The sequence below is a fragment of the Perognathus longimembris genome, chromosome 2, assembly GCF_023159225.1.
Source record: "Perognathus longimembris pacificus isolate PPM17 chromosome 2, ASM2315922v1, whole genome shotgun sequence".
In the NCBI taxonomy this organism is placed as follows: Eukaryota; Metazoa; Chordata; class Mammalia; order Rodentia; family Heteromyidae; genus Perognathus; species Perognathus longimembris.
In genome coordinates, this window is record NC_063162.1 from 135621450 (window position 1) to 135649265 (window position 27816).

At 45.1% G+C, this 27816-nt stretch overlaps 1 protein-coding gene across 2 annotated transcripts in view; it reads left to right on the forward strand.

The window, feature by feature from the left end:
* The first annotated feature begins 4094 nt into the window (after positions 1-4094).
* The window catches only part of Tspan33 (tetraspanin 33), a 30527-nt gene continuing 6805 nt past the window's right edge, over positions 4095-27816 (forward strand). Inside the window, exons 1-4 of one of the 2 annotated variants that reach the window (XM_048340195.1) lie at positions 4095-4435; positions 25033-25090; positions 25737-25864; positions 26148-26222. In XM_048340195.1, the coding sequence (XP_048196152.1) occupies positions 4334-4435; positions 25033-25090; positions 25737-25864; positions 26148-26222 (363 nt within the window). In that variant the 5' untranslated portion in view covers positions 4095-4333. The remainder of the gene's footprint in view (positions 4436-25032; positions 25091-25736; positions 25865-26147; positions 26223-27816) is intronic. The other variant, XM_048340196.1, reaches the window with a different exon arrangement.

The following is a 27816-nucleotide window of genomic DNA, read 5'->3' on the forward strand; positions in this document are numbered from 1 at the left end:
GTACTGCCCTCTGGGCAAAGCCCGCGCGCGAAAAAGGGAGCACAAGTGCTCACTGGTGCAAGGTGGGAGATGGTTTCAAAGCTATCCCTTCTGGTTCCAGACCCAGAAGGAGATAGGTGTGGCTTACTTCCACACTGCCCCAGGGCTGGGGGAAGGGCGAAGAAAGCGCTCCCAAGATGCCGCCCTTCCCCCCTTAAGGCCAAGATGAATCCCCAACAGCCCCACAAGTTACCTTGTGTTGGATAGCAGGATACACATGTGAACACAGCTGCTGTCACATACAAGCTTTGGACTGTAGGATTGTCTAGGACTCTCTCAGAACTGGGCCCTCAAGGATTGGTGAGTTGTCTGCAGAGGAAATTGGAAACAACTTCAAGCCTCTCCATGATCGTTCCTGATTTATTTTGTTTATTTTATCCCTTTATTCACCTCCTTTGAGCCAAATAAACTGGACTTCTTGTAGCTTTCCAAACATACTTGCTGCCTTTTTGTCTCTCCCACATCTGTCCACTTCGATTTCTGCTGTTGAAATGACCTCCCTCACATCTTTAAAAGTGATCCGTGTCTGGGCTGGGAATATGGGCTAGTGGCAAGAGTGCTTGCCTCACATACATGAAGCCCTGGGTTCGATTCCCCAGCACCACATATGTAGAAAATGGCCAGAAGTGGCGCTGTGGCTCAAGTGGCAGAGTGCTAGCCTTGAGCAAAAAGAAGCCAGGGACAGTGCTCAAGCCCTGAGTACAAGCCCCAGGACTGGCCAAAAAAAAGTGATCCGTGTCAATCTGGCATATCACTGTGGATCTAGTGTTCAAATATCATCTTCTTCATGACTATTGTGACTGTTCATGAAATTCTAAATAAGCCACATGTCTCAAGAAGAATCTTACACAATGTCAAGTGCAATGACTAGTTCTTGATTAAATCTTGGTTTGAACAAACCAGCTGTAAGAGTAAGTGCTGGTAATGAGATAGTGAAATTTTAAGAGACAGGGCCCAGTGATAGTTAATTAGGTCATGGTGCATCACCATCAAAACAGATTAATCTAGGTCTCCTGGGCCTGGATTAGTTCCTGTGAGAATGGGTTAAAGACACCCTAGCACTACTTGTGGTTCCCCTCTCTACCCACTATCTCCAGATCTGTCGCATCAGTTATCCCACCTCAGTCCATTCTTGTTGTTGTTTTATATCTTTTTGTATCTCAGGCTGATTTTGAACTTGTGATTCTCCTTCCTCTGCCTCCCACGTGCTGAGATTATAGGCATGCACCACTACACCAAGATGGCTTTGTTTTGCTGTTAATCCAAAAGCATGCTAAAACAAAGATTTTTCTGTACAGGGCACGGGTGGCTCATGCATGTAATCTTAGCAATTCAGGAGGTTGAGAACTGAGGATCTCAGTTCAAAGCAAGCCCAATTAACCACCAGAAAACTGGAAGTGGCACTGTGGCTCAAAGTGGTAGAGCACTGACTTTGAGCGCAAAAGTTCAGGGACAGTACCCAGTCCCTGAGTTCAAGCCCCAGGACCAGCAAAAAGGGAAGGAAGGAAGGAAGGAAGGAAGGGAAGGAGGGAGGGAGAGGGAGGCAGGGAGGGAGGGAGGGAGGGAGGGAGGGAGGGAGGGAGGGAGGGAAGGAAGGAAAGAAGGAAGGAAGGAAAGAAAAGATTTTTCTCTTCACTTTTAGCTTAAACCTCAACTCTCTGCATAGCACTTTCTGCAGTTGTCACGCAGAGCTTCCATTTCCCTTCTAATTCCGCCCTTGGCCCTTTGTGATCTGCCCTCCTCTTCCTGTATTTATCAATAAAGTGATTTGGAAGGTCATCTGATAGAAGTATCAGCAACATGGCCAGTTTTTCTGTTTTCACCTCTCTAACATCTAAAGATAGTTATCTACCCAGGCACTCCTCCATCTCTTGTAAATCAATTCCACAGCCAGGCATGGTTGCTGGTGCCTATGGTTTTAGCTGCGTGAGAGACTGAGGCAAGAGAATCATTTGAGCCTAGGAGCTTGAGACCTGTCTAGGCAATGTACTGAGACCCTCACCTAAAAAACTAAGAGGGTACTGCAGATGTAGCTAATTGGTAGAGTACTTGCTTGCCTTGTGGGAGATCCAGGTTGGTCGCTAGCACTGTGCAAAAGAAGGAAAACCAAAATAAAACAAAACACCTTCTGCCACCCTACTGTCTTCATACTAAAGCTTAATCACCAAATGACCTCCTAGCCTGTTAATGGCCACTCTCCTAGTACCATGGCCCTGCCTCACCTCTTTGGTACCCCTGCCTTAAACCAGACCCTAGCCCTAGAGATTGCATCTTCTCAAAGGCCTCACTCCTATTCTTTCCTATCAATCTATTATTCTATAGCCTTTCAATCAGATTCTAATTTCCAATTATCTTAACTACTAATTGTTGTTCTCCATACTCTTTCCCACTTGGATGGAAAGAAGCAGACTTCACATCATTCCCTTCTTCAGAACTCTTTATTTCCAAATTAAGCAGTAACTTCCCAATCTGCTATTCGAGTCCTTTCACAACTATGACCTGTTTTAGTATTCATTGTTATCCTCCACTGGCATAGTAAGTATATCCTGTACTTCAACCAAAGTGGTCTGTGTGGGTTTTTTTTTCACTCAACACACAGTGTATTCTTTTGCTTTCAAGCTACAGCTCAGACTTTTTTGTCCACCTGTACTAAACTTTACCTTTATCCCTGTTATTCTAAATATCATCCTCCCTATTTTCTTCTTCTTCTCCTCCTCCTCCTCCTCCTTCTCCTCCGCCTCCTCCTCCTTCTTCTCCCTGTCCTCTTCTCCCTATCCTGTCTGTCTCTTCTCTCTCTCTCTCTCTCTCTCTCTCTCTCTCTCTCTCTCTCCTTCCCCCCTCTCTTAATGTGCGTGCAGTCACCAGAACTGGGATTTGAACTCAGGACCTGGGCACTGTCTTTTAGCTTTTTTTGCTCAAGGTTGGTGCTCCACTTCCTATTTTTTGGTGATTACTTGAAGATAAGATTCTCATGGACTTTCCTGCCTGGGCTGACTTAGAACCTCAATCTTCCATCTTTAGAAGGTCAAAGATATGAGACACCAACACCCCACCTAATTCCTAATTTCTTTTTTCGTGATATTTTTTGGTGTTAAACTTCCATCGAATGTATAATTGCTTTTGTATTTTTCTACTGGATCCTAAATTCTATTATAAATAAAATCTTTATTTAATGAGCCATCCGTGAGTGATTTACGTGTATTATCTCACTTAATCCTTGTATCAGTATCCTTAAGCTAGAGTACTCCCCGTTTAATATTAAACAAACTGAGGCTTGAGGAGCCCATACTCAAGACAGCGAAATGAGGCCCCTCCCTGAGGTTCAAGTTTGCATTACTTACTGTAGTTAGCACGATATCCACCACCTTTCCTGCATCTGTTCTCTACTAGTCCTACGAGAAGATTAAAAGGTGTATGCTTTGTTCTTCCAGACAGGAGAGAGGAGGTGGCTCAGATAGCAATGAATTAGGAAGGCAAGATTAACTGGGATGTTTCCCAATTCCCACTGTGGGGATATAGGGCTTCTCAAACCCAGCATTTAAAAAATACAGAATTGCATCTATTCTTAAGTGGTCTCCAATTGTTGCTTGATGGTTTTGTCTGTAATTTCACTGCCATCTCCTCTCCTGAGAATTGTCTCGCGTTCTCTTGAGCACCCGCAGTTTTCGGCGCATTGTTCAACACACGGAGTGCATACTTGTTGATTTTAATGTGTGTATGTGTGCGTGTTTGCATGTGTGCCCAGCAACAGGGAAGAAGAGTGGGTGTGGGATTCAGTGTTGCATTCCTTTTCCTCATTCTTCTCCCCCACTCCCTTGAGCAGCTGCAGCCTTAGAGGTTTTTCCTTCTGGGTGGGGAGGAGGTAGAACCGCTGACCCTTTAACAAGTTGTCCCTCACCGAACAGGTGTCTCCCCCGCCTCTCCGAGGAGGAGGGACGGCTGGATACTTAGTGACATCAGCTCTCCACCAATCAGAAGTCAGGCTGTGGCAGCTGCACCAATAGGCGGCTAGGGGCGGGCCCAGTTTCCCCGGAGCTGGCGGGTCGGGCTGGTCCTGCGGTCGCGGTGGAGTCTCGGCAGCTCCCGCTGTCCACGGCGGCTCCCGCGGTTCCCGCAGCGGCGCCGTTCTCAGCCCGCGCGCCGCCCCGACGCAGGGCTCGGGCGGCTCCCGCCGCGGCGCAGCTCCCCCGCCGCCCGGATTCCCGCGGCGGCGCCGCTCATGCCCCGGGGTGCAGGGCGCGCAGGTGGGCCGGCGGCCGCAGGGAGGTAGGCCCCCGGGGGACAGCGGCGGACCATGGCGCGGAGACCCGGGGCGCCCGGAGCCTATGGGGAGGAGTTCTCCTTCGTCAGCCCGCTGGTGAAATACCTGCTCTTCTTCTTCAACATGCTCTTCTGGGTGAGTCTGGGGGGGTGGGGGGGCACCTGCGCTACAGGGCAACCCCCCACCCCCACAACACACACTCTGCAAGGGGGCTACCTGCGGGATGGAGAGGGCCGCCTGGGGTGCCCGGAGCCAAGCGAGCATGGGGAGCGGCAATACCTAGTTTTCTGGGCTGGTGACACTTGGGGGGGGGGGGGGCATTTCTCCTGGGGAGGGACACCCCTGTAGGGAGGGAGCGTTAGAAAGGCGCCCTTACTGCAAAACATGAAGATTTTGTAAGGATGAAAGGATGAAAAGCTGTGGCAGGAAAAAAAAAAAAAAAAAGGTACATTTGGGGGTGGAGTGGGTTTTCCTGTTGTGCCAGGCAGCCCCAACAGCACAGTCACCATTAGGGACTTTCAGGCCTGGGGGCTGGGAGGCCCCAGGAGAAAATAAAATAAAATAAAAAGAGGAAGGAATGGGGGGAAATCCAAGCCTCTCTTTCCCCTTCCCTTACGGAGGAAGGGTTAAGGGGCTCCCCCCCGCCCCCCCCCCCCCCCGCAAGGCTGAGGAGGGACATGAATGGCTTTCAAGGCTGATCGCCTTCCCACCCAGCATCCCCCTAACTTTGCCCTACCACCTCTTTCAGGACCATGCTTCCCCCAAAACCTCGCAGTCTTCAGCTGACTTAAGCAGGACCCTGTGTTGGGATCGAAAGCCAAGTGATTCCTTCAAAATCTTCTGCTTGAGGGTGGAAAAGTGGAAAAAATACTGGCCTGAGGGTCCAAACACCTAGCTCTCCATTCCCACTCTGCCATCCTTGTTGACTTGATTGACCTGACCAAATGTGTTCATGACTGCAGATCTTCCTTCCCTCCCCCATAAAAATCAAACCCAGTTATGATCAGGAATGGCAAAAACACTGCAGGAGCTGAGAATTTTCATGACATGCTAGCTCCATCCTGTCCCATGGCTAGAATCCCTGGGTCCTTCTGGATCTGAGAACAGAGATGTCTGTCTGTCCTCCTTGCCCACCTCAGCCTGACACCCACAGCTCAGATTTGCAAGAGGGGAAAATGGTGAGACTAAAATATGTTTCCTAGGAGAAGGCACAGGCAGACCAGACATCTAAGGGAGCTGTTGGAAAGGTTTCACAGGGGCCGTGGTGTGAAGTGCAGACACAAAGTACATAAGTGCTAGCCTATTGGGACAAATGAGAGAAATCCCAGAGGGTGGTGATGACAGCTCACTCTCAGCCTTCTACTCTTGGGAAAATTGAAGTTTGGGCTTCTATGAAATTCTCAGTTTTAAAACTGGAAAGAAATTGTAGCAAGCATCTCACCCAGCCTCCACATTTCATATGTGAGAAAGCTTAAGTCACAGTGATGTTAAATGTTTGTTCAAGGTCCAACAGCTGGTTAGCAGGCTGGGTCTGGTAGTTTGTCTGCTGAACCAGAGTGCCTCTAGGGGAAGTCCTTGACCCAGATGACTATTACTGGAGCTGGGGTAGTGATGGTATTCACAGTTAACCAGTCAACCCAAGTTCCCATGGTCTAAGTTCTGCTTCTGCTGGAGGTTGGGGGAAAAAAAAACAAGAGAAATCCCTCACCACTTGCTTTGCAGGGCTGGGGAAATGTGCTAAGGGGAACTCACTCTTTAGAGGAAAATATCAATGCAGCTTCTTTCATTTCCACTGAGTGTGCCAGGCTAGGACATGCTGTCTTCAGAGCCCAGCATCTGCATCCCAAGAACCTTAGGGCATCTCTACTCTTTGAGCTAACTCTCCTCTGGAGCCTTCAGTACCTCACTCTTATCTGTGTTCCTAGTGACAGCAGCTGGGTTCATCTGTGACCCTGTGTTCCTGTCATGTTTTGGACTTCTCTGCCTCACCCCACACCCCTTTTATCAAACAAATAATTTGGAGGGAGGTTATAGCCAGGGAGACAATTTGGCTCATAGACCCATTTACCTTGATAAAAATGCTTCAGTCAAGGTCAGATGACCTGGCTCGCCAGGCGGGCACTACCTCAAAAAAGAGTCGAGCCCCTTTTTGGCACTGCTGTAGATGCAAAAAGCCAGACTAGAAATAGCACATTGAAGGAAAGAGGCTCAGCTTCTTTCTGGTACCAACTTACTGTGTGACCCTAAGCCAATGGATCTGTGTCTCTGTCCTTAATATGAAGGAAAAAATTTTCAGACTCTGTGAACTATTTAAAGATGGATGTTTTTCTTTCTTTAAGATCTGGGGCGGAGGGGCTGGGGATATAGCCTAGTGGCAAGAGTGCCTGCCTCGGATACACGAGGCCCTAGGTTCGATTCCCCAGCACCACATATACACAAAACGGCCAGAAGCGGCGCTGTGGCTCAAGTGGCGGAGTGCTAGCCTTGAGCGGGAAGAAGCCAGGGACAGTGCTCAGGCCCTGAGTCCAAGGCCCAGGACTGGCCAAAAAAAAAAAAAAGATCTGGGGCTGAATCTGAGAATGAAGCTCTCTGTGTCTTAGTCTCCCTGGGACCTTGCCCCTTCTAGAGGACAGTACTTCTCAGGGTTACTGAGTATCACTTCCCTCCTAGTCCCAGAGCCACAGTTACATCCCACACCCACGCTGCTAGAGACGAAGGACTGCTTCCCCAGATCAGAGGCCATCTTTCTTCCCACCCCACTTCAGGGGCTGGTTACAATGCTTTCTTCTTTGCAGGCTTCCTTCTACTATTATAAACAAATTCCCCCTTCTGCCTGGATGCATCCATAACCTGGACTGTGAGCCTGTCTGGCCAGCTGCTGTGGGTGCCATGATGTTTGTATCTGTACTGGGAAGGTAGCCAGAATCATCTGGGCTCCCACTCAGTGGTCAGTGGTGGTGATGTGGCCACCTCTGCTGTGCTCAAGGAGCCCTGATTCTTGGGGGGCATTCACATTCTAATGGAAAAAGCTGCTGGCTCCAAGGGAGAACTTAAGGATTCGTTCCTCCGGTTTATGTTTCAAATCTTGCTTCTCTTTTGGCCTGTGAATTCTGGTTTTCTTCCCTGAATCACGTTGCTGGGTGACTTTTATTTCCATGGTCTGAAATAATTGCTCTCGGGTCCAAAAAGTTGTATTGAAAACTTGACGAAGGGGCTGCTTTTCCACAATGCCCTATGGCTAGACATCTGCATGCTGTGTTAAGACAATGAGATGGTACATACTTAAATCGCTGTGAGCATACATGGTCAGGAGTATTATCAGTGATGCCCAACTCTTACCTTGCTGATCCTTTGCACTCCTCAGGACAGCAGTTAGAGTGGCTTTTGAGTCAAGCAGAGGCCAGAAACCTAGACCTTCTCTCCTTGCTGTCCTTGTATGAATTTCACCCCAGGGAACTCTGGTGACCATATGTCTGTGGGCTCCTTTGTCATCTTTTTTTGTGCCAGTACTGGGGATTGAATTTAGGGCCTAGGTGTTATCTCTTAGCAGCTCTGGGCAAGCTGCTCTAACACTTGAACTTCAGCTCCACTTGCAGTGGTGATTGAAGATAAGAGTATCACTGACATTCTTGCCTGGGTTGGTTTTGGGCCATGATCTTTAGAGCTCAGCCTCTTGAGTAGCTAGGATTACAGATCTGAGCTCCTATGGCATCTTGAACCTAGTCCAATTGTCTCATCCCTACCTGTTCTCCAATTATGTACTTATTTATCTGTCGCTGCCACTAAACTTCAGGCTCCTCACAGTAGAGGCTGCTTTATTTGCCTCTGGATCAGCTGGGTTGGCGGAAAGTAGGTGTTTATTAAGTGGTGAGAGAGTAAACTTCATTAAGTAGAGGTATAACATTTTCCTCTCCCTCCATCAAGGACTCTGGTCTGTTCAGATGCAACACAGCTTTAAGCACCTGAACATTCTTAGTGGCGTGATATATAATTGTGCTGTCCTCTGCCAGGTCAGAAAAAAAAAATGGCAGCCATCCCCTTCGTTCCTTCCCTAAGCCACACTTGATTACTGTCACAGCCTGTGGAGGTTTTCTTTTCCATCACAGCACATGTGGACCCCCACCCAGGTCTTCCCTGGGCCAGTCCAGGTCACTGATAAAGCATCTTCATTAACAAGTCTGCCCTCTCACCAGGACCATTGTCCTAGATTCCCCAGGGCACTCAGAACCACCTCACTACATGCAACACCATCTCATGTAACTTGGCTCAGAAGTCACAAAGAAGTGATGAGGTATCAAACCTGGCAAAAAACAAAAAACAAAAAATACTGTAATGGCAGAGGCCTTTGCTGCCACCCGAGCCTTCCCCCTTTGCAAACTTCCAGAAGAGCCCACGCTACCTCCTCTTCTCCACTTTCCATAGATTAGGCAAGCTTCAGTCAATGAGGTGGTCAGGTTCTTTTCTAAAATCAAAAAAAGAACTGAGACACCAAAAATGGAGACATGTGTGCCTTCTTAACTCCCCAGCAGTTTTGTCTGCCTTGTTCCAGTAGAAAGTCCTAAATTTCAAGCAACTCTTAAAATGAAATGGGCAAATTACTGGTGGCTCATGCCTTTAATCCTAGCTAAACTCAGGAGGCTGATACCTGAGGATTGCAGTTTGAAGCCAGCCCAGGCAGTAAAGTCCATGAGGCTCCTATATCCAATAAACTGCTCAGAAAAAGCTGGAAGTGGTTCTGTGGCTCAATTGGTAAAGTGCTAGCCTTACACCAAAGAAGCTCAGGAACAGCTCCCAGGTCTTGAGTTCAAGCCCCAGGACTGGGGGTGGGGGAAGGAGGAGGAAGAGAAAGAAATGGGGAGTAGGATAAAAGATAGTGGTAGAGGAGGTAAGGTTGATTGTGATACGTTATATACATGTACAGAAATATTACAATGAACCCCCCAATACAACTAATGTATGTGTTAAAAAAAATAAAGCAAAGGAAGGAGTGACATTATCTAAAGAGAAATGTATATTTCGCCTGACATATGTAACTTTAACTCCTCTGTACATCACCTTTATAATAACAAAAAAAATCTAAACGCAAAGGAAGGAGTGACATTCTCGAAAAAGAAATGTACTCATTACCTGACTTATGTAATGGTAACCTCTCTGTACGTCACCTTTATATATAACATTACAATGTTTTGATTAAAAAAAAAAGGAGGGGGAAAAGAGTAAAAGAAGATGTTGAGCACATCTCAGTGTCTTGGTAGCAGGTTCTGTATTGGGCCAGTCATTCCACAGCAATGGGTTCCATGTCTCTACTACTGTGAGCCTGGTAGACTTCCCTTCCACGTTCATTACCTTGGAACACCAAAACAAGTCATAGCCTGAGGAAAACTCTGAAAGTTTGGCTCTCACCATTGGCAAGGAGTGAGCCCTGTGGACTCCTCCATTGCAGCAGGACAGTACCTTCCAGAATAAAGGGAGAAAGCCAGGAACTGGTGTCACATTGACAGCTACCACCTCAGAATCCTGCATACCACAGGTCACATGGGACCAGCATGCAGATCCTGTGGGGACCTGAGGAATGGGGAGCTGCTTTAGGTCTAGGAGGCTGTGACTACCTTCGCTTTCCCCAGAAATAAGGATCAAGCTCTAGGAAACAAGGTAGAGAGCCCTGCCCTGCACTCCCTCTAAGTAATGTTCACCTTTTGTGCAGCTGAGGATCAAATCCAGGGCCTTGAGCATCAAACCCAGCCTTGAGCATGCTAGGAAAGCACAGTACTACTGAATTACATCCCAGCTCAGCTATGGTGTTGATTCCCACACAGGGAATCCCTAGCCTCAGCTTCTTTCCACCATCTTCAGAAGGAGACTATAAGGAGGAATACCAAGATGGTTCCACTCACTTCCATGCTTCCACCCACTTCATGCAGACAGGACTTGGCAGTGTGGAGACAGACCAGGACAGCTGTCTCTTACAGGCTGCTTAGCCTATCCAGCCCTGCCTGGCTGTGCCATCTCTTCTCCTTTCAGGGTGCCCCTCTCAAGACTGAGCTACCTCCTGCTTGACACCTTGGCACCTCTCCATGCTTATCTTCCTTCCCCTGCCTGAGCCCCACCTAGTTTGAAGATTATCTGCTGCTTCCCAGCACAACTGCAGACAGCTGTTTCTCCCAGCTCACACCATAGCCCCAGGGGAACACAGGGCTCCCCGATTGCTGTGTAGCAGAGATAGGAAGGCAGCCTTGTGGCTGACGGAGGTCATAAGGCTTTGGGGCCATCCAAGACCTAGGTTCAGTCTCACTTCAGGTACCCTCCAACTGAGGGAATCAGGCAGTTACTTTAATTCTGTCAACTTCAACCTGTAAAATGGAGACATCATGTTCTCTTAGGACTGTGGTCAAAATGAAATGAGATAGTATGTACAGAGTGTTAACCTGGCCCTTAGCAGTTGCTAGAAGGTAGTTCCTACCACTGGCCTTGGAACTAGCTCTTAGAAATCACCTGATGGGGGTAGGCTTGGAGAGCTAGGATGAGAGCTCCTTTGGAAGCGGCAAGGAGATGGGGATGAGGCTAGGGAAACCCCAAATGAACCTGAAGGTTGAACCCAAGGTCTAAATGATCCTTTCACCTCCTTTGTGCACATTCCCACCATTATCCAGAGGGAGGTGATAATGATGCCTCTCTGCAGTTTATGAAGATGTTTACATATATCCTAGGAACAGGGCTCACTCCTAAGAGGTTGGCACACGTTGGTATTTAGATGGAAGCTAATGGAAATGGACTCCACGAACCAGTTTGCCTGTATTTGTTGCCACTGGGCTTGTGAATATTTGTTCAGGCTTCAACTTGGGGCCCTGTAGCCCTCTCAGTGTTGGGGTAACTGTAGAATAGTGTACTAGTGGCTATAATAAGAATTTTCCCTCACAACACAAAAGCACCATGCCTGTGTGCCTCTGATCATAAAAAAAAATAACATATATACCAAAATGAAGGGCTAGAAATATGGCTTAGTGGTAGAATGTTTCCCTAGCATACATGAGGCCCTGGGTTCAATTCCTTAGTACCACCTAAATGAACAACAACAAAAAAAAAATGAGCTCCAAAACAAGATGTTTTTTTTCTTCATTGTTTTTCTTTTCTTTTCTTGTTTATTTATTTATCTGTCTTTGAGAGGGTAACAGGGCCACAGAATTAGAGGACAAAAGGGTGAACAAATGCAGCAGTAGTACTCACTAGACACTGTTGAAAATGCACTATACAATTGTGGGTGGAGACAGGAGGGAAGACTGGGAGAGACGGAAGGGGTGACACTGTTCAAAAAGAAATGTACTCATTACCTGACTTATGTAACTGTAATTCCTCTGTACCTCACCTTTACAATAACAATCATTTTTTAAAAGAGTTTTTCTTCACAAACATCAAATCATGCTTGTCTTTTCCCAATTTGCAAGAAAAGTCAAGATAATGGAGAGAATTTTCTCCATTTTGTATTTTCTCCTCTGGGTATTATTAGTGCCTGTGGCTTCTCATCTGCCTACAGTAAGTGCTTGCAAAAGACAAATGCAAGAGGACCAGAAATAATCAAATATTATGAAAAACTAGGAAACTATTTATTTAGAGTATCACCTTATTGCTTTATGAGATGCAGAGACATACATCTAGTAGTCACATCATGTTAGTAAAATATTTCCTAATTCTGTGATAGAAATTAATATCTTGTAGCCTCCTCATGTGACATACTGAGAGGTACACAACAGTATTCCTGTCAAAAATGTGTGATCTGGATGTAATTGTATGGAAACAGGCAAATCCAAATTAAGAGACATTCTGCAAAACGGTTGGCCTAGACTTATCAAAAATGTCAGTGTCACTGGGAACATTAGCTCAAGCCTGTGATAACTACTAGGGAGGCTGTTATCAAAAGGATCATGGTTCAAGGCCACCTTGGCTAAAAAGTTAATGAAACCTCTTCTCAATCAGTAGCTGGACACATGGCGGTGCATGTCATCCCAGCTATACATAGGAGGTTGATAGCAGCAAGATCACAGTTCCAGGCCAAGCTGAAACAAAAATATTCACAAGACTCCATCTCAAAGGAAGAAGCCGGGCATGATGGAGTATACCTATAATCTTAACAGCAATGGGAAGCATAAAGTACAAGACCCTGTCTGAAAATAATCAGTGAAAAAATGGGCTGGAGCATTAGAGCATCTGCCTAGCAAGTTCAAGGTACCCAGTACCACCACCCCCCCGCAAAAAAAAATCAGTGTCAAGGAGTCTTTAATTCCCATTTCCTACATGTGGAGCAGTAGATGTTGTTTCTTTCTTTTTCTATTTCTCTCTACTTTAACCCTGCTGTACTAAAATAAATCCTTGCTAAAACTTAAAGAAAAACCCATTTCTCATTAAAAAAGTGTCACAACAAAAGGGACAGAAGCAGGAGGACTGCAAATTCAGGACCAGCCTGGGTTACATTTCAAGTTATAGGCCATCCTGAGCCACATTGAAACAAAGCCAAACAAATATATGAGGATACTGGAATCCTCAGACATTGCCAGTTGGAGGTAAAATAGGGCAGCCACTGTATAAAACATATAGAATCACTATAAAACAGTATAATTCTAATCTTAGGTATATGCTTGAGGGAACTGAAAATGGCTATCCAAACAGAACACACGCGTGCACGCGCACACACACACACACACACAGAGCCAGTCCTGGGTCTTGAACTCAGGGCCTCAGCACTGGCCTTGAGCAAAAGAAGCTCAAGGCTAGCACTCTACCACTTGGGCCACAGTGCCACTTCCAGCCTTTTCTGTTTATGTGGTACTGAGGAATCGAACCCAGGGCTTCATGCATGTTAGGCAAGCACTTTACCACTAAAGCCACATTCCCAGGCCCATGAATATATTTATAATAGCACTACTATTCATACTAGCTAAGAGACAGAAAGAACCCAAATATCTGTTAATGGAGAAATACATAAATTATATCCATATAATAGAATATTACTTAGTCATGAAAAGAAATGAAGTAATTGAACATGCTCCATGATGGATGAACCTTAAGAAGGAAATCAGGCATAAAGGAAGTAGAACAGGAAAGTCCATAGAGAAAGAAAGCAGATTTATAGCTACCAGAGTTTAGGAAAGGAAGAACGGTAGAGGAAATGAAAAATGACTTTAATGGGTATGGGATTTCCATTGGGAGTGGTGTAAGAACTCTAGAACTTGATAGTAGTCATGGTTACATTAGCAATGTGAATGTACTTAAATCATGTGCTTTGAAATAGTACAGATAGGGTCATTGTCTCTGTAGAGATGACCCATTTTCATTCTATTGGAAGTGTATTCTTTTTCTAATAAATTTTCCTATGACTATCATTATGTTTCAAGTCTTGCCTAAAATTCTTCTCTTCCTGGACACAAGGACTGAGGCTGATACCTGCTCTGATTTCCCATAACATATTTCAGTGCATGACTCAGTGACTGAGATCCAACAATTCTCTTTCTACAGGAGGCTATAAAACTACAAGTGATACAGTTTAAAGGCTAACTTTACTAGATTCTCAGGTAAAGATGGCAATTCTCCAAACTACCATGGCCCTAGATATCCTAACTACAGCACAGGGCAACACTAACTGTTATGTTTGTATTCTAGACAATTGAGCCAGTATAGCTGAGCCTAGCGCAAGGCAATGCATGACTCTATAAACTTGAATGTTTCCTGTTCTCTTGTTGCTCTGGATTCACAATAGTGTTTTATTGTTGCTCCTGCTTCATACATCCTAGGTGCCAAGGGATTCTTATACTGAGTTTACTGCTATAGCTCCCCAGTCCCAACCTGTAACTCTCTATTTCTGCAGCCTGGCTCCTCCCCCCTTAGACGCAGCTATAGCTGGTTATGATCTCCAAAGGCTATAACCTCTTCCACAGGGCCCCTGGATAGCCCAGGATCCCACCTATCTCAACTATCACCATAAACAGCCAGGGCTAGAGACTCTCCTGGCCTAGACATATGCTCCACACCAGCAGGAAACATCCATGACCTCCCATTCATTGAGCAATTTTAATGGTTTTCAGTCTTTGAGGGAAGAATGACAGGGAGCAGCTAGACAAGAGCGATATAAAGGGAAGCTAAAATGAAGGATAAGATCCCTAGGTCTCGGAGAGAAAACACTATAATTAAACTTAACACCCAAGCCCTTGTAACCCACCAAGGTCATGGGGTGTCATGGATTTTCTTTTTTTTTTTGCTAGTCATGGAGCTTGAACTCAGGGCCTGAGCACTGTCCCTGGCTTCTTTTTGCTCAAGGCTAGAACTCTACCACTTGAGCCACAGTGCCACTCCTGGCTTTTTTCCATATATATGCTGCTGAGGAATCGAACCCAGGGCTTCATGTATATGAGGCAAGCACTCTACTACTAGGCCATATTCCCAGCCCATATTTTTTTTAACCCATCTAAGGATTTATGATAGGTTTTATTTCAGCCTCAGATTGATCAACAAATAGTTCGGAAACAATAGATTTTTGTTTACCCAGGCCAGTAAAGTATGCCCTAGAGACCAAAAGCAATTCAGTAAACCTCAACCAACTTTTAGACAGTGACTCTGCTCTTGGGCTGGTGGACCTGGGACAGGACTTAGGCTCTAAGTTTCTTACACTTAAAAAAAAAAAAACTCTGTACAGGTACAGATGCCTCATGCCTGTAATACTGGCTACTCAGGAAACAGATTGGTAGAATTTCTGTTCCAAGCCAGCCCTGGTAGAAAATACAAACTAACCAGCACTGATATAATGTCTTTTCTTCTTCTTTTTTTTTTTCCTTGCTAGTCCTGGGGCTTGAACTCAGGACCTGGGTGCTGTGCTTAAGCTTTTGTGCTGAAAGCTAGCACTCTATAACTGGAGCCACTGCCCTACTTCCAGCTTTTAAAAATGATTAATTAGAAATAAGTGTCTCATGGACGTTCTTGCCTGGGCTAGGTTTGAACCCAGATCCTTAGATCTCAGCCATTTGAGTAGATAGGGTTACAGGCATGAACCACCAGTGCCTGCCTTAATGTAGTATCTTACATTAGTATGATACATTTGCTAAACATAATGGCCTGGGGCTAGGAATATGGCCTAGTAGTAGAGTGCTTGCCTCCTATACATGAAGCCCTGGGTTCAATTCCTCAGCACCACATATATGAAAAAAGCCAGAAGTGGCGCTGTGGCTCAAGCGGTAGAATGCTAGCCTTGAACAAAAAGAAGCCAGGGACAGTGCTCAGGCCCTGAGTTCAAGCCCCAAGACTGGCAAAAATAAAGAGAGAAAGAAAAAGAGAGAGAGGGAGAGAGGAAGGAAGGAAGGAAGGAAGGAAGGAAGGAAGGAAGGAAGGAAGGAAGGAAGGAAGGAAGGAAGGAAGGGCCTGATCATTATGTTCTATGCTTTATTCATATTTCCTTAAATTTTTTATTCACTTTTTAATTTTTTTTTTTTTTTGGCCAGTTCTGGGCCTTGGACTCAGGGCCTGAGCACTGTCCCTGGCTTCTTTTTGCTCAAGGCTAGCACTCTGCCACTTGAGTCACAGCGCCACTTCTGGCCATTTTCTGTATATGTGGTGCTGGGGAATCGAACCCAGGGCTTCAAGTATAGGAGGCAAGTGCTCTTGCCACTAGGCCATATCCCCAGCCCAATTTTAATTTTTTTTATTATGATGGTACTAGGGTTTGAACTCAGGACTTCATACTTTCTGCAACGGTGCTTTATGACTTCTGTCTTGCCCTAGCCCTTTTTGCTTTAGTTATTTTTTAGATAGTGCCTGTGCTTTTTGTGCCAGCAGCCTTAGTAGACCTTGATCATCCTACCTATGCCTCCCAAGAAGCTGGAATTACAGGTGTAAGCCACTGCACCTGGCTGAGGTTTTCCTAGATATTTAATGTCTTTTCTGTTTTATGATCCAATCCAGAATACTACATTACATTAGTTGTCATGTCTCCTACCTCTTGGCTATGACAAATTCTCAGACTTCACTTGTTTTTGATGACTTTCAGATTTTTTTTTCTTTTTGTGCTGGTCCTGGGGCTTGAACTGAGGGCCTATGTGCTGTCCCTGAGTTTCATTTGCTCAAGGCTAGCACTATACCACTTGAGCCACAGCACCACTTCTGCCTTTTTCTCAGTAGTTTATTAGAAAAAAGAGTCTCACAAGCTGAGTGCCAGTGGCTCATGCCTGTAATCCTAGCTACACGAGAGGCTGCAATCTGAGGAGTACTGTATGAAGCCAGCCAAGCCAGGAAAATCTGTGAGACTCTTATTTCCAATAAATTACTCAGAAAAAGCCATAAGTAGCTCTGTGGCTTAAGTGATAGAACACTAGCCTTGATCTCACAGAGGCTCAGGGACAGTACCTAGGACCTGAATTCAAGGCCCAGGACCAGCATAAAAGAAGACTCATTGACTTTCCAGCCCTGGCTGGCTTCAAACCGCAATCCTTGGATCTCATCCTTCTGAGTAGCTAGGATTACAGATGTGAGCCACTGATGCTCTGCAATCTTCAGATTTTTGAAGAGTATTTTGTAAAATGTTCTATCTTTCCTTCCTTCCTTCCTCCCTCCCTCCCTCCCTTTCTTCCTTCCTTTCTTTGTCAGTCCTGGGGCTTGAATTCTGGGCCTGGGCACTGTCCCTGAGCTCTTCAGCTCAAGGCTAGTGGTCTACCACTTGAGCCACAGCGCCACTTTGGGGTTTTCTGGTGGTTAACTGGAGATAAGAGTCTCATAGACTTTCCTGCCCAACTGGCTCTGAACCACAACCCTCAGATCTAGGATTACAGGTGTGAGCCACCAATGCCTGCCTGTATAATGTTCCTTTACTGGAACTTGCCTGATGTTTTTCTCATGATTATACTGAGATTATAGTTGTTGTTTTGTGCCAGTCCTGGGGCTTGAACTCAAGGCACTGTCCCTGAGCTTTTCCACTCAAGGCTAATGTTCTACTACTTCAGCCACAGCTCTATTTCCAGATTTTTCTTTGGAGGGAGGGGGCTAATTGCAGATAAAGAGTATCACTAATTGACAGACTGGCTTTGAATAATGATCCTCTTGAGTAGCTATGACTATAAGCATGAGCCACCAGTACCTGGCTTTTCCCAGGGATAGGGGAGTAGGCTTTAAAGAGGAGGATCACAATAATAAAATGCCATTTTCACACAATGCCAACATCCTCATTGTTAACATTGACCTTGATCATGAGGCTGTGGTAGGGTTTTTTTGGTTTGTTTTTTATTTTTTATTTATTTATTTAGCCAGTCCTGGGGTGTGGACTCAGAGCTGAGCACTGTCCCTGGCTTCTTTTTGCTCAAGGCAACACTCTACCACTTGAGCCACAGCACCACTCCTGACTTTTTCAATATATGTGGTGCTGAGGAATCAAACCCAGGGTTTCATGTATGTGAGGCAAGCACTCTACTGCTAGGCCATATTCCCAGTCCTTTTTTTTTTTTTTTTTGCCAGTACTGGGGCTTGAACTCAGGGCCTGAGCACTGTCCCTGGCTTCTTTTTGCTCAAGGCCAGCACTCTGCCACTTGAGCCACAGCGCCACTTCTGGCCGTATTCTATATATGTGTGATAGGGAATCGAACCCAGGGCTTCATGTATGGGAGGCAAGCACTCTTGCCACTAGGCCATATTCCCAGCCCCTCCAATTTGGTTTTATTTTGAATATGTTTTACTTTCTAGTACAAGTTGCTCCAAATTCGTCTTATATATTTCCTGCCGTAATCCTAGAGTTAGCTATTTTTTCAAGGAAAAATAGCTCTGGGGATGACCACTTTCATTATAAGGTACTGGTATGTGGAAATTATTTTAAATAATTTGACCAACTTTTCAGGAACATAAATTTTGCTGAAATGTAGCTCTGCTGTTTTGAAACTTATATCTAAATTTCAAAAGCAAAAGTTTCTAATTGGGCTTCATTCTGGTTGGCATATGAAAAGCTATCCTGAAAAGAGAAGTAACTTTATCTCTCTTTTCTTGAAAGGAGGTCATTGGTGATATTGTAGATGTTATAAGAATTTTGTACTAAAGAAATAACCGAAATGAGATGCATTTGGTCCAGATGTTTCCATGACTCCTATATGCACTTGACCAAGTGACCTTTCCTCTTTCTTGCCCTTGTCTATTAAAAGAGGTAAGTAGCCGAGTACCAGTGTCTCAATGCTTGTAATCCTAGATACTCAAGAGGCTGATATCTGACGATCAGAGTTTTGAAGCCAGCACAGGCAGGAAAGTCCATGAGACTCCTATCTCCACTTAACCACCAGAAAACCAGAAGAAGTGGTGCTGTGGCTCAAAGTGGTAATGCACTAGTCTTAAGCAGAAAAAGCTCAGGGACAGTGCACAGGTCCTGATTTCAAGCCCCATAACAACAACAACAAAAAAAGGATAAATATAAGAGCCCATCTTTGAGGTTCTATTCAAGTATTCAAGTTGTTTGTTTGTTTGTTTGTTTTTGCCAGTCCTGGTGCTTGAACTCAGAGCCTGAGCACGGTCCCTGGCTTCCTTTTGCTCAAGGCTAGCACTCTACCACTTGTGCCACAGTGCCACTTCTGGCTTTTTTCTATAGATGTGGTGCTGATGAATCGAATCCAGAGTTTTATGTATGTGAGGCAAGCACTCTACCACTAGCCCATATTCCCAGTCCCTCTATTCAAGTCTTGAAATAAATTAGCTACTGTTAATAGCAGCAGCACTAACTTTGGAATAGCAATAAGTTTGAGGACCAGGATGGGAAGTGAGGACAGGTAAGTGAAAGGTCAAGCTGTGAAATGCAGAATTTGAGGGGAGAGACATTATTGATCATATTAAATATTAATAATAGTAAAGTCTTAATCTTACTTTTTTGTGTGATGCTAGGAACCAAACCTGGGGCTTTATACATGGTAAGCAAAGCTCTACCCTTGAGCTATGCCTCTAACCCCTTAATATTACCTTTATTATTTTTTGTTGTTGTTGGTCTTAGGACTTGAACTTAGGGCCTGGGTGCTGTTCCTGATCTCTTTTGCTCAAAGCTACCACTCTACCACTTAGAGCCACAGAACCACTTCCAGTTTTTCTGGTGGTTAATTGGAGATAAATTCTCACAATAGACTTTCCTGCCTCGGCTGGCTTTGAACCACAAGCCTCAGATCTCAGCCTCCCTATTAGCTAGGATTGTAGGCATAAGCCACTGGCATCCAGCTAATCTTGCTTTTAATGTAGCCTCTATAAGCTGCTTTAAATCCCTGGACAATTGTGCTTTAGGCTTATAGATTTTCAAACTATGGGCACATTCAGAACTACTATTACCTGAGTTCCATGCAAGCAATTCTGGTCTACTCAATTTGCAGTGCACCATAGATAGGATGTGTTTTAGTCTCTCTGTAGTTGTAATATAGCCAAGGTTAAGAACCTTGCTTTGCTTTGACTATAAAGGTTCTTAGTCCCTCCCCAACATAACAGATTATACATTTTCAAGGTAACTTGCACATAGCAGCTGCTGAATTTAGTGTATTCATTTCCTATTGAGTCTGTATCAAATTACCCAAACTTAGTGGCTTAAAACTATACAAATTTATTAATTTTTTTGTGCCAGTAATGGGGCTTGAACTCAGAGCCTGGACATTGTCCTTTAGCTTTTTTGCTAAAGGCTAGTGCTCTACCATTTGAGCCTCAGTTCCACTTTTGGCTTTTTGGTGGTTAATTGGGGGGTAAGAGTTTCATATTTTTCTACTGGACTGGCTTTGAACCACTGTCCTCATATCTCAATCTTCTGAGTAGCTAGGATTACAGGCATGAGCTACCCATGCTCACAACACCTTTTATGTTTCTGGAGGCGGGAAATCCAAAATAGGTCTTAGTGATGTCAGCAGTACTGCATTCCTGGTTTTCTCTGTTCCAGCCTCTAGGCTGCACACATTCCTTAGTTCACAGCAGCACATTGCCCAACCTGGTTTCTCTCTCTCCCTCCCACTCCCTCTCTCTGTCTTTGTTGGTGGTGGGCCTTGAACTCAGGGCCTGGGCCCTGTCCCTGAGCTCTTTTTGCTCAAGGCTAGAGCTCTGCCACTTTGAGCCACAACTCTACTTCCAATTGCCTGCGGTTAATTGGAGATAAGCATCTCACAGGAACTTCTCTGCCCAGGCTAGCTTTTGATCTCAGGCTCCTGAGTAGTTTAGGATTACAGGTATGATCCATCTGCAGCCCACCTTTGTTTCTCTTGTTATAGTTCCTTGTCAGACTCTAGTAGGTTGCTGAGACCATATCAGGCCTTCAGGGATAATCTCCCCATATTCAAATCCTTAATCACAGTTGCAAAGTCCCTTGGGCCATGTAAGCTAATATAGTTACAGGTTCCAGGAATTAGGACGCAGACATCTTGGGAGAGACATAATATCTACCACCAGTAGAGACCAAAAAACTGATATAATTAGAAGCTCATTAATAGAATTAATTTACCCTGTGATGTGTAGCTACTCTTTATTGTACCTTGTTTAGTTTACCTGTGTTAGTATTTAATCAGAGACTTTCTCTGTGAAAAATTGTCCATCCTAATAAAATTTTAACATGTAGATAAACAGTGAGGAGCCAGGTACCAGTGGCTCAGACCTCTAATCCTAGCTAACTCAGGAGGCTGAGATCTGAGGATTGCAGTTCAAAGCCAGCCCTGGCAGGAAAGTCTGTGAAACTCTTATCTCCAATTAAGCACCAAAAAACCTGGAAATGGAGCTGTTGATCAAGTGGTAGAGGGAGCAAAAAAGCTCAGAGACAGTGCCCAGGTCCTTAGTTCAAGCCTAGCACAAAAAAAAAACCAAAAACGTGAGGAGCTTAGAAACAACAGAAATAAAGAGAAGGAAAGTATTATGTTTAAATGATTCTGTAAAATGATATTAAGAACTGCAGTTAGGTGTGGTGAGTAGAGATGCTTGTTCACTGTGGCAGAGGGTGGCCTTCAGAATGGGCAGGAGGGTGACTGTCATCTCTCCTAGGGCTTCCCCGCTGTCCCTGTACTCCCCAAGCCTGGTCACACCACGGAACTAACACCAAGTGGCACCTGCAGTGTCATAGCTGCTCCCTGTCTCCTGGGTAGATAGGGTTGGCTGATAACATGTGGCCTCATCATCAAGGGCAGGACAGATAAGGACTCAAGCAGAGAGGGCATAGGTCTCAAAGACATGGTTTTGCTACTTACTACTGATGCACCTTCTGTCCCCTTGCAGTAGGACTTTTGTAAGTAAGGGTTCTTCCCAGGGGATAAGTCTAACCTTATTATCTGTTCTAGGGCCCAGCACCCTCCTCCCACTAAAGCCCCAGGGTGACTCTTTTCAGTGGTTTCTGTCTTCAGGCCAGTGGAATGTAGCCAGCCATTTTCTTCCCTGCTGAGTTGGTCAAGTCCCTGATGCTGAGAACCTTCTCCTGCCAGAGCATGGCGTCATCTATTGCCATAGTGACAGCTGGCTGCTGCTTAGCACCATCCTGGAGACTGTTTGAAGAAAGGGTAGCTGAGGGGGTATATGCTGGGGCTGCCCAGCACTTCTGTAGAATGCTTCTGTGGAGACTGTTGGTAGTCTCTAATGGATTTGTTCTCTCAGGGAAGTGCCATAAAATTCAAAAGGCCTGAGTTCCTCTATTCTTCACCACTGGAATCAGCTTATAAAGATAAAGGCTCTCTCCAGGGCAGTTCTGGCACTTGCCACAAGCTCGTGCACACACTTTCACATGGACATGCACTCTCTTTTTGTACTTGATACTATATTGACCTCAAACAGGTTAGAAAGCTGGACTACTTTAGCTTTAATACTATGCTTTGATCTGGATGGATTTGAATTCAGAACCTATTTCCTATGTGACCTTGGGCAAGCTATTCATAATGATAAATAATCTTTGTTGTCAGAAATCCTGTTAAAGTGTTTTGCATCAATTATTCAATTTATTTTTTGAAACAAGATCTTGCTGGGTAGCACAGACTGGTCTGTAAATACCAATACTCCTGCCCCAACCTACCAAATAGGGGGATTACAGGTGTGAATCACCATGCCTGGCTCCTTATCTAAAATCCCCATCTTTCAAAAGAAACCCCGGCTCAGAAATTTGTCCCACTTCTGAATGTGAGTCATTCTAAAGCTTATAGTTTTGTGTGTGTTTGGTTTATGGGTAGCTTTGGGTGTTGGCAAACAAACTATTCTTAACAGTGTGCTCTCCCAAATGAGCTATACCCCCAGACCTCCACAAGCCCATGTTGTCTTTTAAAATTGTTATCATTAAGGAGTTCTTTTAAGGGGGGATAATTCTGTAAGCCAGGTAATGAGTACAATGCTTCTTGCACAATGTTACCCCTCCTTCTCTTTCCCACATCTCTCCCACCTTTTCCTGCTCATAAGTAGCTTAGTGTACTTTTTGCAAAATGTATATTGAATATAATGACTGCATTTGTTCACCCTTTCTTCCTCCATTTCTGTGCCTCCCTTTGCCTCCCCACAAGACAACAACAACAACAAAGAACAACCAAAGAAACCCAAATAATACCACCAACAATAGCAACAGCAGCAAAAATAAATAAGTGCACCCAAAAATCAGTTTTCCATTTCCTGGAATTTGTTTTGACAAATAGTACTTTAGATATGCAGAGAAGTTAGGCCTCTGGGTTCCTCCCAAGTGAATCCTATTTGTGTATAAATGAATAGAACTCTATATACGTTATCATGTCTAGTTGTATTTTAGATCTAGCTTCCACATATGAAAGAACACATGTACCATTTGTCTCTCTGAGCTTGACTTACCTCACTTTGGATGACTTCATTTAGTTCCATCCATTTCCCTGCAAATGACATAATATTATTTTTTTCTAATGGATGGCTAAAATTTCATTGGGTATATGTATCACATTTTTTGATATACTCATCCGTTGTAAGGCATAGTGCAGCAACAAACATGGATGCGCAAGTTCTTTTCTGACTTGTAATGTTCTGGGTAGATGCCAAGAGTCCTGTGGCTGCATCATAGGGAAGTTCTTTTTTTTTTTTTTTTTTTTGGCCAGTCCTGGGCCTTGGACTCAGGGCCTGAGCACTGTCCCTGGCTTCTTCCCACTCAAGGCTAGCACTCTGCCACTTGAGCCACAGCGCAGCTTCTGGCCGTTTTCTGTATATGTGGTGCTGGGGAATCAAACCTAGGGCCTCGTGTATCCGAAGCGGGCACTCTTGCCACTAGGCTATATCCCCAGCCCCATAGGGAAGTTCTATGTTTAGTTTTTTGAGAAATCTCCAAACCACCCTCCAGAGTGGCTGTACTAGTTTACATTCCCACCAGCAGTGCAATAGTGCTTCTTTTCTATGCTTCCCAGCCAGCATTTGTTGTTCAAAATCTCAATGCTAACCAACCTAAGGAAGGTGAGATGAAATGTCATTGTTGTTTTGATTTGCATTTCCTTCATAGCTAGGATATTGAGCATTTTTATTTATTTGCCATTCTTCTGAAAGATTTCTTTTTAGCTCTTTTGCCCTTTATTGGTTGGTTTATTAGGGTTTTTTTTTGGGGGGTTGGGGTTTTTTTTTAGGGTTTTTCTTGAGTTCCTTGTATATTTTGGATATTAGACCTTTGTCAGATGTATCGCTGGTAAAGATCTTCCAGTCTGTTGCTTGTCTTTCTAGTTTAGTAACCATGTCATTTGCTGTGCAGAAACTTTTCAATTTGATGTAACCCCATTTGTCAAGACTCTTTCTGCCATCTGCCGTACCCCTAGAATTCTTTACAAAATGTTTCTTTTTATAAGTTCTAATGTTTCTTTTATTCCCTCTTGCAGTAGTTTCAGAGCTTCAGGTCTGACATTGAGGTCTTTGATCCACTTTGTGCGGATACTGGTGCATATTAACAAATTTTAGTTTTCTGCATAAGGATGTCCAGTTCTGCCAACACTAATTATTGAATAGGCCTTTTTCCAGTGTATATTTTTTATTTATTTTTGCCAGTGTATATTTTTAGGCCCACTTTTTTTTTTTTTTTTTGGCCAGTCCTGGGGCTCGGACTCAGGGCCTGAGCACTGTCCCTGGCTTCTTTTTGCTCAAGGCTAGCAATCTGCCACTTGAGCCACAGCGCCACTTCTGGCCGTTTTCTGTATATGTGGTGCTGGGGAATTGAACCCAGGGCCTCATGTATACGAGGCAAGCACTCTTGCCACTAGGCCATATCCCCAGCCCAAGGCCCACATTTTTTTTTTTTTTGGCCAGTCCTGGGCCTTGGACTCAGGGCCTGAGCACTGTCCCTGGCTTCTTCCCACTCAAGGCTAGCACTCTGCCACTTGAGCCACAGCGCCGCTTCTGGCCGTTTTCTGTATATGTGGTGCTGGGGAATCGAACCTAGGGCCTCGTGTATCCGAGGCAGGCACTCTTGCCACTAGGCTATATCCCCAGCCCCAAGGCCCACATTTTTAATCACCACTGAGTATTAAACTTGTATCACCTTAGTTTCTTCATCTATGAAATAGGATTCGTATTTGCCTCAGGAGGTGAGTTTGTTGTAAGGACTGTTTGAGATAATGTTGGAGAAAGTATCTCACAGAAGCCAACCAGTTCTATCAGTCTTCCTGGCCCAGGGAGGCGAGTGTGGGCGAGTAGTGAGGTTGGGACCACTCGCTCACCCCTTCCCCGGGGAAAGTCACCCTCTCCTGTTCTCATCACATTCAGAGGTTCTCTGGTTTCAAAATCTGAATCTTGCTCCCTTGGTGTTTCCATAGGTGATTTCCATGGTAATGGTGGCAGTGGGTGTCTATGCCCGGCTGATGAAACACGCGGGTAAGTTGTGGGTCCCCCTCTACCTACCCCACTCTTGCCATACCCTCTGCCTCCTCAGCCCTGGCTCCTCGCCTCCCTGAATGGGCTGTGGGGCTATAGGAGTCAGTTCCCTGTAGCCAGTCTTGGATGGCTATTCCAAGGTGGCAGACTTTTTTTTTTTTGGCAGTTCACTTCAGTTTCTCTGAGCCCCCAATAGTCTTTCAAGATCAGCTGACATGTGAGGCTTAGGAAATATCCAGGAGTGAAGCCAGGCCTCTGGGAGCAGAGAGCAATCAAGGGCTGGTCCTGGAGTAATTCAACCTCCATCCCTCTTCTTGTGCACGAAGTCTCCAGGAAATGGAATCCGCAGAGCTGGCGAGCCTAATGCCATTCTAATTCTTCTCTGGAGTGAGAGTAGCCACTCCTCTTATGAGCCCAGAAATGAAGGCTCTTTGTTAGTTCCTCAGATTACATGCCACCACCCCTCCTGGGCTCTTTCTGTCCACTCCTTCCGAGGAAGATGTTGTCTCCCCATAATCTTTAACCAACCACATTGGAGACTGCCCTACCAAAGGAAAAAGAAGTTTGGTGGGCGCCCTTTCACTCCAGCCCTGGGAGCTCCCTCAGTGGGCCCGGGTCTCACACTGAGGGGCGGCCCCTCCCCCAGAAGCAGCTTTGGCCTGCTTGGCGGTGGACCCTGCCATCCTGCTGATCGTGGTGGGTGTACTCATGTTCCTTCTCACCTTCTGCGGCTGCATTGGATCCCTCCGCGAGAACATCTGCCTCCTGCAGACGGTGAGTGGCCTAGGCCTCGAGGAAATCCTTGGCCCAACCTTTAGATGTCTCCTCGTCCCTCCTGGTGCCCATAGCCTTTCCTTTTTGTTTATTCCGGCCCACCCTACCCCCATCCCTGAGCTCCTCACCCACCACCGGGTGCCCACGGGATCCCAGAGGCAGAAGGCTTTCCCTTGTTGGGAACATCTGGGAGAAGTGCCCAATGGCTCCTCAAACCCCTCTTCTGGGAGAGGCTGCTACCCAAGCAGTGAAAGTGTTTCCTTTTCCTGCCTGTGTCCTGCAGTTCTCACTCTGCCTCACCATCGTGTTCCTGCTACAGCTGGCTGCTGGCGTCCTGGGCTTCGTCTTTTCAGACAAGGTAGCATTTGGCACCTAGAGGCCTCAGGTTTGAGCCTGACAGAGGAAGGGAACATTCCTGCTTTAGACTGTGTAGCCTGATTAATTAACCACAGCTCTCCTTCCTCAGGGATCCGCCTTTGAAAGATTCTCCTTAGGGATGAGTTAATGGCCTTCAAAGTCACCATATTTAACGACTGTAAGGTGTTTTCCCCTGACAGTCTGAGAAGCCAAGAGGGAAGCAAATGTATAAACATGAGGTTAAAATAATCCTGCACATTTTAGTAATAAATGACCAAAACCCAATGATTAAGTGGACCACAGACAACACAGGATGCTTTTTATTTCTTCAAAAATAAATTACTGAGAAAAACAGTGGAAAAGTGGGAGGAAAATACTTCTTCTCTCTTCCTTCTTCTCATCTCCTTCTCCTTTCCTTCTCCTTCTCCTTCTCCTCCTCCTTCTTCCTCTTCCTCCTCTTCTTCCTCCTCCTCCTCTCCTTCTCCTCCTTTTCTTCTTCTTTTTCTTTTCCTTCTTTCTCTCCTCCTCTTCCTCCTCCTGCTCCTCCTTCTCCTTCATCTTTTTTTTTATATTGAGGTTTGAACCCAAGGGATTTCCTTGCTCAGCCGGCACTCTACCAGTTGAGATCTTCCTCCAACTGGGCTTCTAGATGATTATTTTATTTTTTAATTTTAATTTTAATTTTGCCAGTCCTGGGGCTTGGGACTTGGGGCCTGCGCACTGTCCCTGGCTTCTTTTTGCTCAAGGCTAGCACCCTACCTTTTGAGCCACAGGGCCATTTCCAGCTTTTTCTGTTTATATGGTGCTGAGAAATCGAATCCAGGGCTTCATGCATGGTAGGCAAACACTCTACCACTAAGCCACATTCCCAGCCCTAGATGATTATTTTAGAAATGGAGTCTCACTGACTTTTCTACCTGAACTGACTCTGTCCTGCAGTCCCCCAGATCTCAGCTTCCTGAGTAACTGGAGTTACAGGCACGAACCACTGGCACTCAGCAAGAAAACATAATTTTGAACAGTGCTTACCATATCTTGAGGTGGTCTACTATGCAGGAAGTCCTTTTAATTAGCAGAATTCTTTTCTTAAATGACCAGTGACTGTCTGAAACAAAGTATAGAACTATGGAAGGAAATTGTAAGAAAAGTGTAGTGGAATAGAAAGAGACTAAAGTAGAAAATTAAGAAATTGAGAATGGTTCAATTTCCTAGTGTTGGCTTTGGAAAATCCTAAAATGATAGAAGTCTATAGAGATGCAATTTTTTTGTGCCCACTAGAGGTCAGTAGATCTTGGGTCAGTAAGCACCAGAAAAAGTTTTGAACTTTGTATCAACCTACAAATATTTCATAGTATGCTATGCAGAAGAAGATAGAGTACAAGAGACAAGAGAGAAACAGTTTGAAAAAAAAAAGGTAGAATGAAAGCCCGTGGTAATGAATGAGTATGGACAAGGATTGGAGCTGGGCAATGGGAAGTGGTGTGGGGCTATTTGGCTGAACTAACTTTGATAGCTATGAGTGTATGCCTAGAGTGGCCTGGGAGAAGGAGCCAAACAGGTGTTGTTGGGCTGCTTAGGACTTGGCATAGGGGTAA